We start from the raw sequence: 18286 nt of genomic DNA, 5'->3' as shown, positions 1-18286 counted from the left end.
CCTAGAAGAGAGTGAAAAGAGTGAGAGGAAGGAATAAAGTGTCGGCAAGTGTGTTGACATCTGTTGTTTTCAATTCCCGAACCTATCGTAATTTCCGAGAAGGGTTTTCTCGCCATTTTCCGTTGTCCGGCGCCGTTTTCCCGCCGTTAAAAACTTGGAAGAGAAGGCCGAGGTTATCCCACAGCCATCCTTCGAGGCCGACTTAAGACTTCAATCCCAGTTTCTTTATAGCCGTCTTTAAATAAAACAACAGCCCGTCGAGCGGCGCTTTCCTTCGGTTGCGTTCCGAGCGCCATCTATACCGCAGCCAGCGGTTTGGAAGGGACGTCGAGGTCCTGAAGAATCGAAATTTGTATAATAAAAAGTAGTTAACGTATAGAAAAAGAGAGGGAGCCTCCATCGCTTATTGATAGGCGAGTAATAAGAAGCGGAGAATTCGAAAGAAGAGACTTAATGACGCTATATACCTTTTTTTTTCTGCCCGCGGTCGGTATCCTCTTTTAGCGGCGCATCCTTAACCCATTCGTTCGTGGCCATCTTCGCGGAGATGGAAGAGGCTGAGGAGATAAAAGAAAAAATAAAAAGAGGTCGGATAAAAGTGGCCGTCGATGGAAAGGGGAGCTCGGATAAACACTATTTGGCCGCCATGTAAAATGTCGGGCGGTTTTGGCGAGGAGCTTCTAAATAATAGCCCGGCTCGCTCCCGAGGGAGCCCCGTCGACTAAATTGCGCATCGTCCGACCGATTTCTGCAGGCCGCCCGCGCCGTTTATAAGAAAGAGAGAAAGCTTCCACTATCGCAAATTACCGTCTTTTCGAGCGGGCTCAGCCTCGAAATACAGCGGCGCATCTAAAGTGACGCTGTAAGGTGCAACGAATGCTGACCCTAATAAGGCCGCGGATATATTTCCAGGAATGACTTTAGAGAATGGAATCGCGTGGTTAGGATGAAAGAAGAAAGGTATAAAAGATGGGAGGGATGGAAAGAGGTCTTTTAGAGAAATTTTAAACTCGACAACCGAGAGAGGTAATAAAAGATAAGACCGACAGAAGAGACGGCGAGCGAGAGAACAAAGAATTGAAAATTCATTTTGCGCGTACGGAACAATAGTTGAGAGCACTCTAGAAATTAATTAAAACTTTTGCGGAGTTGATAATTGGTCAAGAACCGCTTGCTAAAATGAAGAACGAGGCAGACTGCGAGGCTAAATTACGGGGCCTCTTATTATCATAACGGGAAGCCCGAATGTTACGCTATAGTACGGTGTATGGTTCGCTTTCGATTAATAACGCGGATTCAAGCTAGATTATTGACGGGAGCTATCGCAGGCGTCTCGATGCGATATACGCCAAAGCGCGCTCGCCCACCATTCCACCAGGGGGCAGAAGCGGCAGCGGCTCAGACTGCAGACGACCGAGATAGGCTTTTCTCCGCTAAATCGAACTTAATCAGGATAATTAGATGTGGCCAAACAAGGATTACTATTTGATCCGAATACGCGGTTGACGAAAGATGGATTTCCGAAGCGGGTAGACATTGCGATTCAAAAGGCGGAACGCGTCAATATTTACGAAATAGCTTCGCTTCTTCTTATTGATTAGGTTTCGCGTATTTTGCCACTAATAACTAACAATTACTTAAGCGAGGTTTCAAAGAAAAAGCGAATCTATAGCTTAGCTTTGCTGAATAATCCGTTCATCCGCACTGAACTTCCAAAACAAGCAATCAATAAATTGGTTTCAGTTCGAAACACTATTTCAACTTCTAATATCCCATTTTTATATTTTAACAGATTTTTTATTTAGAAATTAGAATTAAAAAAAATGATATGTAGAACGGTGAATAATAACACTAGGATTTAGTTTATCGATTAAGAATATGCTTACTAGATGTAGAATAACTCGGCGAGTGATTAGGTTTCCAGGAAAACGTTGGTGTAAGCTTTTCCTGAAAATACGTGTTTATAGTTATTGTGACATTAAAAACACTTTCACCAAGATCCGGACGTTTCTAGGAAACGTTTGGACCTCGGTTCTAACTATGAGAATGATAAAGCCCTAAGCATATTCTTTATAATAATAATAAAAATTATAATAATCAGCTAGGATAATACCCAAGGCACCAAGGTTTTATCAAAGAAATTGGGTGGGGGACTTATCTATCGTATGGAACAAACAGGCTAAGATCCAACTTCATTATCGTAAACTTATTTAAAGATTTGAATTGATCCCAACGCGATTTAATTAATGGAAGCCCTAGTTATCTTTCAATTTAGATTTTTGGAGAATAAATGTAATAAATGCTTTCTTTTAAGTTAAATTACGATCTGTAAGACCCTAATTTCAACCTTTAATTATTTTCCTAACCCTTTTTAAAACGAGCAGAATCAGTTCGCGAATGATTTAAATCCATTGATTATATTTTTCACAAGGTGATTCTTCGAAAATCTTTTATTTGAATAAAAATAATTCGGAATAGCAACGATATTAATTGATCAATGGTTAATTTTAAGAATTTATCTGATAAATCTAGCGTTAATAATCACGTTTAGAAAATAATTCCTTTAATTACAACCAGTGGCGTAGCTAAGACAACCTACCCCCATCCCTCGCAAAACTCTTTTCTAGGTTTTAGTTGGTTTCTAGCATATTATTTGATAGGAAATTAAGGCCCCCTGAAGCCCTATGGCCCTCCTTCTTTGGGGGGTCTGCGGTGGCCTTATTTACGATACTGTTAAAGTTACACTCATTAAGTAGTACTTTGATCTCCTTTCACTCGTCAAATTATATCTTATTTTAATCATTTTTTCTTTATTTTGGAATAATTAATTGATCTTGCTGTTTATTGAATATATTCCTTTTGTTGCAGATCTTCAACGGATCATTTCCGGTTTCAAACTTCCAGGTATCCTGGATTCGACGGAAAGATCTGCACGTGTTAACAGTGGGCAAATTCAGTTACACTAACGACCAGAGGTTCCAGGTCATTCACTTGGACGGCTCTGACGACTGGACGCTACAAATCAAATACGCTCAAAGAAGCGACGCCGGCGTTTACGAGTGCCAAGTTAGCACGGTGCCCAAAATGAGTCATTTCGTCACGTTAAACGTCATAGGTATGCCCAGCATATTACTCGTACATCGATGAATATAAAATTTATTTGCTCTGATTTTTCAAAATAGAAACGTTCATTTCTTAAACTTTTCAAATTGGCACATTTTCTATTACAAATTTTGGTTGAAAAATATTGTAACTCTTCAAAAAGGTTGAACCCTAAAAAATGTGGTGATTTAAATGTTTTTTATATAACAAACTTTGGTTGATAAATACGGTAACTTTTCCAAAACATTGAACGAGTGTTGTTTATTTTCCGGAAAAATAAAATGCGGAAAAATTTCCAGAAAGTTTCCTGGAAAATTTTCCGAATTGTGGAAAATTTTCCGCAAATCGGAAAAATAAACAATTGAAACATAAATTAATTTTTAAGGGTTTTTAATTTTTTATCGATGTAAAATGTCTAATATCAGTAAACATACTAAAAAACATTAATAGTGTTACATTGTTAATAAGTTTAAACTAGTCTAGTGGTTTAGTTTTACTTTTAGATTAGAAAAAATGAGGCTTTATTTAAATTTGCAAACAATATATTAGACTAATCATGGAACGAAAAGTTTTTTTTTTCGGAAAAAATACCGAAAATTTTCCGGAAAAAAAAGGCCTCGGTCATTTCCCGCGGACAATTTTCCGACTTACAACACTACATTGAACCCTTACAAAATTGAAGTTACCATATTTTTCCATTCCTAATTTTGATTGAGTAATACGGAAACGTGGAAATAAAAAATATTGAAATACCAGGACGTCCCATAAGAAAAAATATATTTTTTAATCCATTTTTCTTCTTTAAATATCTATTGAGTAGCGATATTTGGCACGATGATAGCGATATAAAGAGGTCTCTCTTCAATTTAAATAAAAAGGTCACATTTAAATCCATCAAAATACCATTCCTTCCCAAGAAATTCCAAAAAAAAGTCCCAACCCATTAGCGCGGGTCTTGATGCAAATTAGGCCAGGAATTGAAATACTCTTCCCGAATAGAACGAGTGTATCATCCATCTACGGGGTCATCAAACTGGGAAGGGACGTAAAAGTGCCTGATATTGACAAATAGCGGCGAAATAGCGCTCCAAATACCCTCCCCCGCACGCTGCCTAGAACCTAATCGTCCGGAACAACTACGAAACCCGTACGGTCCTCCTTCAACTCTACGACGAGGACGTTGCCTCGTGGCGGAGGGGATTTACGGGTCGAGCCTATCTTTAACTCGATACAGAGCTCCGTATCCGTAACGGGCGATTCCTCTTTTGACTTACTAAATGGCAAGAAGGAAAAAGAGGCGAGCGCTCCATTTACTCAAATTAATCGTCTTAACGAAGAAACGAGTCCGCCTTCAGCGGCGCTCGACCCTTTGAAAGTTATTGGACGACTTTTTTCTCTCACGGTGAAGACCTCGGAAGTAAAATCAGGCCGGGAAACGTTATTCCGCGAAGAAAATAGTCATCCTCTAAAATGTTCTTTTAATCAGGGAAACGCTGTCAAAAATGCCACGGTGTGTGATTTATAGTTTTTTTTTTTGGTCTCGCCTTTCCAACTTTTTTCGCGCAATTGCGTAATAAACCTATTATTAAAATATACGCGGTGAACTCAGTTGAGGCGCCAGAGGTTTACAGGCGCCATTTTAAGAGGCTTTTGTGTAGGTCTGTCACTGAAGTGAAGGGTAGGTAATGGAAGGAACCATACCAATCTTCGCTTTAAAGGGAGTATGAACTTTAATATTTCTAGTGGATAAATGAATTTCCCAATTTCTGCCACCAGGTTTAACAAAAGCAAGGGATGATTAGCGCTAGTTACGTTCATACTCCGTTTAAGCTAGGAGCGACAAACACAAGGAAAACGCAGCTAGCCTTTAAATATGCTAACGCAGTGTTGTACCTTAACGTTGAAAGTTTTACGGGCGAGGGGAATATAATTTGAGAATTTTCCCCTTCCGACGGCAGCAGGCACTAAAGCGTCTAACCAATGAAAATTGTACACTTTTGACGGGTTGCGTTCTTCTTGTGTGGGGTGCTGCGTTTGTTGCTCCTAGGTTTAAGGGTATTATTTCAGTAAAATAATAGATTACGTTTTTTTAATTAAGACCGTAGATGTGAAAACGACGCCTCAATTTTTCCATCCAGCTTTTGTCTGTAAAGCTATTAATTTCAATCCCAAAAGTAGAAAGCAGGAATATTGTAATATTTTTTTAATTTGTGACGCTTAGTTTAAATGGATGGATAACTCCCAAATTATCCTGTTTACAAAACGGTTTTAAGAAAATATTACATTAATCCTGGTTTTAACAACCTCAAAAATTAACCCTTCTAAGGACAGCGAAAACTTTCACAATGCTTTCTTAGACGTTTCTTAAACGTAAAAAAAGAGCAATTTTCTTCGAGGCTCAGGGATTAATCTCACTATCGCTCTCCCAAACTTAGGAGCACGCAATTTTCACTACGGTTCATTTACCCTTAGACCTCGCCTCAGACACAACTCGTTTGAAAATGCGCCAAAGGAGTCCGTGCGGGGAGCTGCATCGTGAAATTGCGTGTAGAACTATTAGCGGAGGAAGGAAGAAGGGAGGCAAGCCAGGCTTAGAGAGAGACATTCTTTATTAGTCGGAAAAGGGGTGAAAGACGTGGTGTCCGCGAGGAGGAAGAGCGGCGCAGTGTCATTGGACCGCTATCCATCAGCGGAGCAACCAGCTGTCCGTACTTCAGGAAATTCGGTTTCCTACGGAGACTGCAGCTTGGCGGCGCAGCCTCGCAATGGGAAAGAGTGAATCTATTTTTCCCCTTCTCTCATTTAGAGCCACCCCTTTCACCGAAGGAACGTGGCAAACAGAAACAAAAACTCTGTCGTATATTCGACTTCATATCTAGGCACAAACAAAAGGGTCTTTCCGCGAGCGCTCTTCCCTTTCTACTCCTCCCTGGTCATTAGGACCTCTCTCTCCACGCTGCAAAGAAAATAAAAAAATCTCCAACCTCTTCCATCCTCTTTCCCTTTAGCATCCCGAATTTCATCCCGTTTCCCCCATCTTTCCATAAAGAGCCTTAAGGCGCGATCGTAAGCTCGCGCGCTTCGCATAGCCTTGAGACACTCTCATGCCACGTCCCATATTCCCTATCTCGTCGTATCCTTCTAAAACGACGTCAGGGTCAGGATTAGGATGGTTGAGGGGGGGGATGAAACTAGCGCGTCGAAAAACCGCATTTTTCCAAGATAACAAGAAACACCGCGATTTACAAAACTTAAAGCCATCCCGGGAATAGAACGCTTGTCACCTTGTTAAACCTTTAGACTAGGCCGTAGCCGTAATACGCCGCATCATTCATTTCCAACATTTTGTATCTCCCCCGGTGTTCTCGACCTAGTTGAAAATTCGAATTTATTTTATCTACGCGGCGTTAGAGAATAAAAAACGGGACTATATTAAAAATCAGTGGTAGAATTTAGTGGAGAATAGGGACTTGGCAGTGCTATGTCACAGTTTTTTTTCAATAGTTTTTATCGTGGGGAGAAAAATATAACCACATTGGCGGCCACGGCCAAAGCTACGGAGTGCCATGTCTCTATTGTTAAAACAGATCTATTCCACGAACTAGCGCCGGGCTACGTTGGTTTCAGTCTCTTAAAAAAATCGAGATCTTAAAAGACGCTTAAAAACGTAACCCTGATGCTTGATAGAAATGTACGCTACAATGTTTCTCCGCTAAATAACACTCCTGATTTAAAGTCGTACGAAATAACGAAACTTTGATCTACGGTTAATAAACAGTGACGGAATAGAGAGCGTAGAATTTCCCATTCGAAATGAACCGCGACAAAATGAAGCGTTGGATAGTTACGTTGGACTTTTATCATCCTTCCCCGCTGGTATAGCGAGTCTAAAGATAAAGTCAGAATTCGGAGAACGTTGGGAAGGAGGGGACAACGTCGGGAGGAGATGGTGTTAGGAATGGAGATGGTGATGTATTTGCTCGCGAAGGGGGTAGAGAAAGAATGAGTCGTGCTTTTCTTATTTTGTCAGGATAGAGGTCGTTAACGTTCCCCGATCATATGGTTATCTCTCCATCTTCGTCCTCCACCTCCCGCGAAAAGGCATTCGATTCCGGGCGGAATCGTGTTGCGGGTTTGACCTCCTTCCCGACGCCGTTGCCGAAAAAAGGGCCGCCACTCGCCCTTTATGGGCCTGTTTGCGCGCTCGTCGCCGTTTAATCGATAAGGGCAATTAGTTTAGCAGCAGAAAGCCGCCTCATCAGCGGTCGCGATGTCGTCCTTTTACCCCCAGCTATCCTCGCCCATTCCCTCTCTCTCTCTGCCTTCTCAGCGCACCTCCGGCTCTCGCTTTCACTCGATACACGTACGCGATGAAAGTGGGTTGCTTCTTTGCTTATCCACCGTTTTCTTTATTTTCGTTTGCCCGGCTTTTCTATCGGAACCCGACAGTCAGTAAGGCTACGATAGTGGGCCGTCCCGCTCTGTACATCAACGCCGGAAGTACGTTGAACCTGACCTGCGTGGTGACGGAGGCTGCCGTTCCTCCGGACTACGTCTTTTGGTATCACAACGGGAAGGTCATCAACTACGACGAACCGAGGGGCATCAGGGTGGAGACTACCAAAGTCCCACAGACCACGAGCAAACTGATCATACACCAGACGAATATGGCGGACAGCGGCAACTACAGCTGCCTTCCCGCCAACGCCAACCCGGCTTACATCTCGGTTCACGTTCTAAATGGTGAGAGATTGCCCACGATCTATACAGGGTCGCTCACCTATTCCAAACGCTCGGCCTAAATTCGCGCGTAAGCTTATTTAAAGGTCTTAGTAGTAGACATTATCCATTGGCCTAAATTGGTGAATGTTTCGACCAAGTCACGAGTTAGCTATCGTCGTAGAGTTTGACCTAGATACCGCAATATCAAACTTAGAGGAGACTGTTAGCGCGTTAAGATTGTTTGAGAAAATTTGCAAATTACGTTACGTATTTGCGCTGTTTATATTCAAAACCACAATAGATTAAACTAAAACCACGTTTGGAAGCGTATGTTAGAGAGTTTAAACTATAGCCACGTTTTAAAACGAATGTCCAAGTTTCCACATTTGTTATCTGGCTAAAACATTCTAATTTTCTCTCCACGATTGAGCGAAAGAAAGTAGTGGAAGCCTAGGTGCTGTAGCGTGAGCCGCTTAACCTCTCTAATGGCGCCCGCAAAATGTTCCAGGAGGATATGATATACCTTAGCACGGACCAATTCTACTTTTCTATTCACCAACAATAAATATAGTAGCGCACGCTCTCTCGAGGCTTGAGATTTAGGTTTAGACTAAAGGTTAAAGGTAGAGAACATGGCGACCGATAAACAACTATGTTCTTACACTTACGAAGCCCCTGTTGTTAACTTTTCTTCACTAACAGCTCCGGTAAAGAAAGATTTGACCGCCAACAGAGCTCGTGCCGGTACGTAACATACAATCTACGCGAGAACATGTCGAGATAGTCTTACACGTATAAGAGAGAATGAAACAGGGTGGGGCCTTCAATCCAAAAAGGGTTTCCTGGTTTCAGTTCTTTCTGGGGAATGTTCTTTTTCACGTTTTCTATATGGGCTCCTTTTAAAATCCCAATCAGAGTGCCCGGAGTTCGACTGCTGGTTTATTTTTCCTCTTTTCCTTTCTCTCTTGTTGTTTCAGGCCAACATCCGGCAGCCATGCAGCACGGCAAGCACACCGACTCTTCATCCGCTCTCAGCTTTCCGAATTACACGTCGACCCTGATGGTGGCCATCGCGGTGGCCACGTACGGTATGGCTCTCTACCGGTGACCCCGTCGTCCCCCGCCCCAACAGAGGAGACACAAGAAACGGAGATTAGCCTAAAATAGAACGGAGAAAAAATCGAACAGAGCTGCGAAAAACGGCCAACGAAATTTACTATAAAAACAACTGTGAAAAAAGAATCCCCAAAGTGGGAGTAATCTCGTCTTTCGTACACAACTCGGATTTATATTTCAAAAAATAACAACGGTAACGACGTAAAAAACTCTTCTGCCTTCAACAAGAGTCTTAACTCTACATCCAAATAAACTTAATTATGAAACGCGTTTATTCCCGTCAAAAAACACAAACTTTATAAAACGCGTATTTTTTGAACGATGAATATCCGTCTATATTGGGTGTGAACTACGCTATTCAAAAAATGGAAGAAGACAATTTTCCCGAACGAAGGTTTTTGCGTGTGTCAAAAGCAATCGTGCGTTGGTCTACGGTTTCATATTTTCGGACTAATAGACCGAGCGAGGAACGTCAATTTTTCTATAAGGCAATACGAACTACAGATTGAGAAAAAACTATATATAATTTAAAGGATAATATTTTACGGGGAAAATGGTACAATTTAAAAGTGGACAAAAGTGGTTGAAAAATTGACTCCTTTAACGTGTAAAAAAAAATATATTTAAACTGGAAACTCGAGCTTTTCGTATGTAAACGAAATATATGGCGAACCGTCATTGAGGTCGGTCAAGGAGAAAAAGGATAATATAGAACAATTGATGAAACCCGCGCACCACTTATACTCGAGTGCAATCTTGAACTAAAAACTAAGAAATATTTGTGAAAAATATATATTAAATTGATATTCGCGCAATGATCTCGAATAATTTTTATTTATATCGATGATGAGTCGAGAACGACTATTTTGGTTATTTCTATTCAAACTGTAAAGAAAAGAAAAAAATTCCTACGTCTCTCCCAGTGTCCTCTCCCCCGTCCCTTCCCCCTCACCGGTCGAACGGATTCTCAGATGCTGAAAAATACCAAATGTTTTCCTAATTCTTCCTCCGTGATGAACAACGTTTAAACGACTAAATTGGAATCTATACGCTCAAACGTGAGATTTTAAAAGAAAATATGAAAATTTCGTATATATCCAGGAATTAATGAAAAGATAAAAGCAGCTTCCAAATATGTATAAATTTAAGAATAAAAACAGAGTCGCGTATTTTTGTTGTTTTTTTTTAAAATTTTCTTTCCTTTCGGTTGCCCTCTTATTTCCGTTGATAGAGAAACGTAAAAAGTATCTCGACTAGTGTAAACGAATTTAAGGAAAGAAACGATAAAAATTGCCGTATCATAAGGATGAAATTAAAGAAATAAAATTTGCCGATTTATGATTTTATGGTTTAACGGAGAGTCCCGTCGGCCCTTTATCAAAGCCGACCCCTCTCTGATGCTGTATTCACAAAAAACGTAAAAGGAAAATACATCGGTTTACTCATAGTCCAAAAAAAGGAAATTGATGTAACTCGTTTACAAAATTTGAATACCAATGTATAAAAAATATATATATACCAAGTAGATTTCTGTAAAATGGAAAAAAAAACAAAAAAACAAAGGCAACCAAGTGTAATAAGTTAATAAAAATACACATATTTAAAATAATTTGATTTGTCAATTTCTTAACCGGGATTTTGCGCATTTTGAAAGTAGATCATTGGCGTTTGATAAATTGATATAACTTTAACTGGGTATATTTTACTTTTAATCCCTTTTTATTTTAAAATTTATGTAAAATGTGCACTTTTAGAAATTGGATTGGTTTCTTAGACATATTTATCCTTTCCGGAAAGTTAATCCTCAAATTAGATCCATTATCTATTCCGAATTTAAAATAAAATTTTACTGGTTATGAAAGTATAAAAATGGTTTTCATTAAAAAAAATTACTAATTTTAATTTTCCCAAATGGTTCATGTTTAAAAACATTTCGAGATGGGATAAAGTTCTTTATGCTGAAATTATTAAAAGGAATTAAAAATATGATCAAACTCTCCCATGTACTATCAACGACTAACAATAGGTCAACTCAAATTAAAATGTAATAATTTTTTTCCTAGACAAATTCTTCCTGAGCAAAGGTTACCCTATAAAAGGCTCATCCCCATAATATGCTAAAAATAAAAGTTCAAAGTAGAAAATAAGGGTCCACAGAATCGTTTAAAAATTCGTACCGAGTCAGTTCCTTCTTTACGAGCTGCCGGAAACACGCAATTCTCTGATCCTATATAACCAAAGGAAAAGTACATTAGAAAATAACATACGCAAATGAATAATTATGAATAATTGAAACAAAAATCTAATAGAAGGCAATTTCTAGTGCTTATAACGAAAATAATTACCTTAAGAGTCCCGTGTAACTTCGAATATTTGTAATATGGCATTTTCATTGACCCGACAATAGTTGATTTTATAAAATAAAAAGTGGTCTTGCCCAACTTGTTAAAATGTTGCTATTACGTCACAAGACACGGCTTTAAAAAACCTATATTCCTCGCGACTGTAGCGCGCGCTAGTAGGCTTGTGAAAGTAAGAGACTGTGACGTAAAAGCAACATTTAAACAAGAAGGCCACGTTACTTTATAAAAAGAACTATTAAATTAAGAAAAACCTTCCGCATTGAAGATACGTAACTGAAACAAAAGCACGCATCCAATCTAGCAATCAATTATGGAAGAGCAAAGAGTGACCGATATGGGCCGTTTCCAAGTGGTCCGTCACTTCAAGGAATCATGTACAGGCCCTGATTCCGTGATTCCGAATCGCAGGAATCTAGGCGGGAATCATAAATTTTTCAAAATCAAAAAATCGTCTTTGAATCATGGAATCATAAGGGAATCAATTTCGAATCACGGAATCATAGTCAAATTAACTTCGAATCCAGGAATCACCTTTAGAATCTGGAATCATACCTGGAATCTTGAATCATACCCAAATCATGGAATCATACCGGAATCACACCTAATCATGCTGGAATCATACATGGAATCTGGAATCATACGGTTTCATACCTAAATCACGGAATCACTTAATCAGTGCTAAATCATTGATTCAGAGTAGAATCGCGGATTCAACGTGGAATCTTCATGGAATCACGGAATCCAGATGGAATCACGAATCTTTGGAATCAACAAGAATCAACTCTAAGATTCCTTGATTCTGAATCTTGTACGCATTTCCTTAAGTGAAGGACTCCTCGGTCATTTCTCAGCGTCCATTTTTACGTCATACAGGCTGTATCAGTGTATGAAAAAAATTCGATAATTACTTAATAGATCGAGCTCGGGTACGAGTGTAAACCCCGAGGTGCATCAGATATTTACGCTTATTCGTAGAAAATCAAAAGGCAGCCTGTCCCCCCAAAAGCCTATAGCAATCAAAAGATTTGGGGACGAGTATCTGAGCGGACTTTTGCCTGACTCGTTAGCGTACTCCCGATTGATTTTTCGCCCTCCTCAGACTCGGACCGGCGTTGGCCTTTAGCCTAATAAAGACACGCGAAAGGGACCAGACTTCGCTAAAACTCATTCTTCCTCGACAACCAACGAACTGGAGGCTAAGATGATTACGCGAGGCCCGGTCGTGTACGCGCCCGCGGTCTGGGCTGGGGTCGGCCGAATATTCCCAAACCCCACGATCGGACGCTGTCGCCGCGCTGAGGGCTGCCGTCCCGAAATCTAATCGAAGCTCAAACAACTTGCTGCGTCGCAACTTTCTTAATACGAGGATGGAATTATATAGCGTCCTTTTTTTGCTCCTGGGTAAATGCGTTTACCTTCGGATTCTCCTATTCGCGTCCCGCACGACCCGAGAAAAGAGTTACCGGGCAGTAACCCACGATTCTGAGCGAGCTATAGGAGCTCTTCCCGGACTAGTAGCGACATCTATCCACTACGCCACGAACTCACGCTCAACCCCGTTTATATAAACCCCCATAATACCCTCGCATTGGGACTGTACGCGCCCGATGTCCATTTGAAATTGAAGAGAAACCGCCCGCGCGATGGGTATTAAAAAAGTTTTCGGTCCCATTCCGCGTTTCATTTCCAGAGACGTAATTTAGCAGATGTCCGCCAACAAAATAGCCCCGTTTCTGTCGTTTTTTAGAAGTTGCGGGAGCCATCTAACCTACCAACGTTACTTACCGAGAAGAAGTTTGCCGCGACTGTTACAAAATGTAATAGGAAAAAGTCTCATTTCGCATCAGGTATATTATAGGAATAAAAAGTTAACGGAGAGCAAATGAGCCCCGCTGGCCAAGATATGAAAACCTAAATCTACCAGCGGTTAGGCCTATAGAGGTTATTTATAAAATGTCTAGACACCAAAATAGTTGCGTTTATTTTTCGTATTGTGTCAGAAAATGTACATTTTCATAAACGACAGGCGGCTCTTAATGGAAATAAATAATAACGAAACACAGCCCCTTTCATGGAGTTTCAAGATTTTTAAATTTAGTTTTACCATTGCAGTTTGAAGCTTGCCCCGGGAAGATGAGGTATCTCACATTACCCGCTGATTTTTTTAAATCATCAATACGCTATATTTTACCAGCATTAAAAGCTAAAACCTAAAATCGCTAAGGATCGGATAATGCGTGTAAACAAAACCTTTAAACTATTAAATTTAATCAAATCTATAAGGCACTAAATAAAAAGTCACAAATATATCTTAAAGGTGTTATGAAATGCGTGACTAATCTATCTCTGAAAATGAAATTCACTCTCTGTTGTAGATTAGTTTCAGATTTTAATAATTCGAACACAATATGATTTATTTTTACGCCATAATTCAATTCACTTTCAATAAACAGCGTGTTGCACCAATGGCCAAATAAATTTAGCCAATAACAAACGTGCTTTTCTCGAGGTCACTGAATTTGATTTACAATTGTTCTGTATTTTATTGTACAATTCAATTTTAAGTTAAGAATAAATTTTTATACTCGTTCGCGAAAAAGGCACACCGTCATTTCCAAGGTACCAAATTTAAAAAGCATTTTATCGCTTAATCTATCATAAACTACGCTTCACGACTAACGATGACTATTAATTTTTCCTTTTAGAGCTTGTTTGCATTGCAAATTTTTGTGAAGATAGTGAATAAGACCAAAGAACATGTGGTGCAACCTTAGAATTTTGATCCGCTTTTGGAGGATCATCCAGAATAAATGCATAATGAAGTTTGGATGATGAAAGTGAAGACGAGATAATTCATAACGCAAATTGGTAAAATTGTTTAAATCTATAAGAGCAGTAGCTTAAGTAAACGAATGTGTAAATTGTAAATTTATGCCCATACAGTGACGTGTCTCTGCTTTCAAGTTGTGTCCATTCGCGGATTAACCAATACCCTAAGTAGGCTTACGCCTAGAGGACAAAAACATTTGCCAAAAGGTTGGTAGCCCGAGAACGAGGTTAGAGCAATACCAGAGAACCCATAATAAAGCTCACGCCTATTGCCCTGAGTTGTTGTTAATCCGCCACTGGTGGTGTCATACAAGCACCAACTATAAATTACCAAATAATATTGAGATCAGGAATGGGTATTAATGTGCAGCTTATTATTATATTAATAAATAAATACCTCAATATGTTTTCTCCATAAATTATATTATATTTTATTTTATTTTATTTTACTTTGCTTTATTTTGTCTTTTCCAAGTAGCTAATCGAAAACATACATATGTTGCTTTCTCCGGGTAAAAAACTCCTTTTCCTGGCTGTTCTATCAGCAAAATGAAGGATATATTTCCTTCAGTGAAATATTCAGAATTTAAAAAGTGACGAATAAGTATTATCAACATTGTTTCTAACTATTAAATTAAAAAATAGCACACTTTTGATAACAGTAAAGGAATTTTTTGCTATACCAATGTTTTACATGAATATGCCATTGATATATTATAACATATTATAAACCATATTTAATAGTTTATTCAATTATTATGCATTCTAATAGAAAATTCCAATTGTATAGAAAAGTTAGATTTACCATTACAACAAAAACGTTGTTAACCTGGGTGACACCGACTGTATTTAGTGTAACATTGTAAGATTTAAAGGTATTCAAATTTTTGTGGAATCTAAATAGGTTAAACCGATTAAAATTTTACTTTATGTGCAGTCTATTACGGAAAAACGTAATTTACCATTAACAACTTTCGGTGTAAATGCAAGAAGTTCGAATGATCTTTTAAACCGTTTTTTTTTGTTTAAACAGGTTGTTTTAAACACAGATTTATTTTACTTTTAATCTATTGTTCGCTTTTGTTTAATCGTGCATACATATTACAAATCAACTAAAAATATTATGAGTCTCACGTGAACAGAACAAAGCTTTAGTTTCGTTTTTTACAAGTCTCACCACAACGAAGTTTTAGTTTCATTTTTGATTTTGTATAAATGCAGGGTTAACAGAAAAATGCCTCGAAATTTTTATAGAAAAAATCGGAAATTTTCAAATGAATTAAAGGAAAATATAGGAAAAACCATAAGCAAAAATAAGGATTCTTATCGAAAAACAGTAGATAAAATAAACTAAAATATACACGACTATGGAATGTTTTCGGGCTATTTACTACATGAGAAAACCTAAGGGGTGAATAGGAAGGTATTGAAAATATAGGAAATGTGGTCACCTTGAAAATGTTTGAGAAATGTTACTATTTCGATAAGAAAATGTACAAACATTTTGGAATAAATTTTAGTTAATCAAAAAAAAACAAATTGTTAAAAAAACCATTGGCTTTTTTTATAAATCACATTAAACCATGATTTAAACCATAGTTTAAAAATGTGTCGCTTTAAGATATTTTGTGTGTATGATTATACGGGTAGCACCTAAAATTTAAGATACATGTACTGAAAGTTAAATTAAAGGATATATTTTATATCATTTTAATGAAAATTATTTTATACAACGTCGTTCTATACACCACTGTAGTCTGGCATGGTTCAGGACCATTTGGCTCGTCTTGGTCGATATTTATTAACCCCGTGTAGTATATTGAGATTATTTGTCTAGCCATAAATATATTTTCTAAAGCCACGTTCACACTATGCCTTGAGATCGATTCAAATCGTTTAAAACGTTTCGAAGCAGTTGGGTGAACGAGACTAAATCGTTTTAAACCAATTCAAACAGTTTGCTACCGCTTACGTGTGAAAGTAGCTTTAGTGTATTCTACTTTACCTCGATATGAATCGACAAACTAAAACTCTTTACCTTAGTTTAAAAACATCGTAGCTAGAGTAACGACTTTTTAAAACTGAGGTAACGATCTGTTCAATACTGCGATTAAACTAGCTATTAGGCTTGCCAATTTAAATACAGTCACGTAGCGGAATAATTAATTCATTAGCTGATGGATTATCATTTGCGAAGCAGACGGTTCGTTATTGTTAAAACACAGCGTGTTGAGAAACGTAGAAATAGTAAACCCAAATTAATATTTATGTCGGGAAATAAACTTCCGATTTAAAATTAGTTAAGATATAAAACGTTTAATGGCAGTCAAAACACACTAACAAAAAATACAACATATTATTGAGTCTTCTGTGCGACTACAAAAACAAAAAGGTTCTCACGCCTAGAGTTGGGGGGGGGGGGGGGGTTAAGGTTCAAATTTCCAAAACAGTGGATAGCTATAAAAAGCAAAGGTCCGACGTTGGCGAAGCGATTCCGTTAGGAGGTCCGCAAAACAAAATATAAGTTTAAAAGAAAAATATAGCTTAAATGTTTATTTTTGGTTTTTTAATTTCCAACACAGCGTTTGCTTAGCAGATGAAAATCCAGAAGTTTAGAAGCTTCTGGGGTTGGCCACTACACTATTTAAAAAAAGGAGGCTAACGGTTTCAATACTCACATGGGTTTTAGAAAACAACTGGTATTTGTCAGAAGGGCAGCCTTGTATTTCTTGATAGAGTAGGCTACACAACAACGACGTAGTAAGCATGGAATGCGGCTCAATGTGGTATTTATTTACAATTGCTGTAGTGCCATGCGGTTATTTTCTTCTTCTTCGTGTACCCTAGCTTACCACAAATTGAAAAAAAAAAATATTATTTCCGTCAGACCTCCCGGTCGAACCATTTTCGTGTTGCTTCCCACACCAAAGCAGCCAAACTGACCTTACAATTTACAACATGTATCCTCGTAGCTCGTTTACTGAAGTCAATAATTAGCTATAGTTAGTTATCACGTTCACCAAGGCTAACTTTAGCTACCAGTAATTATTTTTAATTTTTAATGTGTTTTATAATCTATACGTTGCAAGGATTTAAATGGCTTAAAATATTTTGATGACAACCCGTTTTTGGAAGCTGCTACCTTTAATGCTTAGTAGTCTAGGCGCTAGCTATGGTTCCACCAGCGCTTCAGTGTATCCTCAGTATATCTTTTGGATTGTTAAAAGGACGCATAGGGTATACCTAAAAACAATATCTAACATGACCTAATTCGGGTAGAGTTGTCGGCCATCTTGGAAAATGACTGTTATTTTACTATCACGTATATTTTGAAAAATACTTTAATTTTTTTAACATACGAGGTGTCATTCTTGTTCTACGCTAACCTCGAAAACTATAAAAATTAAATTTTTGTAAAAATTTCAAAGTTCATGGCCAAAACGTACCATCACATAAAGGGGTAAAAACCCATAATTTTTAAATTATGTGACCTATAATAAAAATAATTGAAAAATAGAAGAAGATAGCCTTCCTTCTACTGAATAGTGTAAGATTGAGATACTTAAAATGTTTTAGAAACTCATTTAAATATTAAATATTAACTAGAACCCTAATCCACACTTATATTTAACGTTTCTGTATCTCTTACTCTTTGGCAGATATTTTCACAAGCAATGCGTCGTAGTCTTTGTTGAGCTCAGATCTTAAAAATTTACAATAGGTCAAAGGTTACGAATCTAAATCTGTCATAGCCCGCTTCAAAAATCGCCGATTTATTGCCACGTCACGTCTCATCAAATAGAAACGCTAAATGCAAGATAAAACCTGTTTCCAAGTAAATTGTGTTATTCATTACTTTTAGTTACACGCTGTAGATATTTTATCACGTGTCACATTAGCTCGACAGAAATATGACGTCGTCTTCAAGTTATAACAGCTTCAGACACCTAAATATAAACGCGAAACGAAAACCGTGGATAATGATCAAGTGACTCTCGACGTTTTCGTTCAAACTTCTAGAGCGCTCTGCTTAACCTCTCTACTGTACGTTTATTTCTGGGCGAAAATTAATTGATAAATCATCAAAAATGACAAGGTTCTGTACCTCCCATCACTAAGTATTATTAGAACATCTAGGCCATGTACTTCTCTAT

The 18286-nt window shown here is 38.2% G+C and overlaps 1 protein-coding gene across 2 annotated transcripts in view; it reads left to right on the top strand.

The window, feature by feature from the left end:
* Positions 1 to 10508, top strand: part of LOC149942920 (uncharacterized) — a 123318-nt gene extending 112810 nt beyond the window's left edge. Inside the window, exons 3-6 of one of the 2 annotated variants that reach the window (XM_090178705.1) lie at positions 2869 to 3115; positions 7552 to 7845; positions 8527 to 8568; positions 8802 to 10508. In XM_090178705.1, the coding sequence (XP_090034831.1) occupies positions 2869 to 3115; positions 7552 to 7845; positions 8527 to 8568; positions 8802 to 8932 (714 nt within the window). In that variant the 3' untranslated portion in view covers positions 8933 to 10508. The remainder of the gene's footprint in view (positions 1 to 2868; positions 3116 to 7551; positions 7846 to 8526; positions 8569 to 8801) is intronic. The other variant, XM_090178706.1, reaches the window with a different exon arrangement.
* Positions 10509 to 18286: the final 7778 nt, after the last annotated feature.

Source organism: Leiobunum rupestre, chromosome 6 (genome assembly GCF_980474605.1).
Source record: "Leiobunum rupestre chromosome 6, qqLeiRupe1.1.hap1, whole genome shotgun sequence".
Taxonomy (NCBI): domain Eukaryota; kingdom Metazoa; phylum Arthropoda; class Arachnida; order Opiliones; family Sclerosomatidae; genus Leiobunum; species Leiobunum rupestre.
The sequence above is the reverse complement of the archived record's forward strand: the minus strand, read 5'-3'. Positions and strand labels throughout refer to the sequence as shown.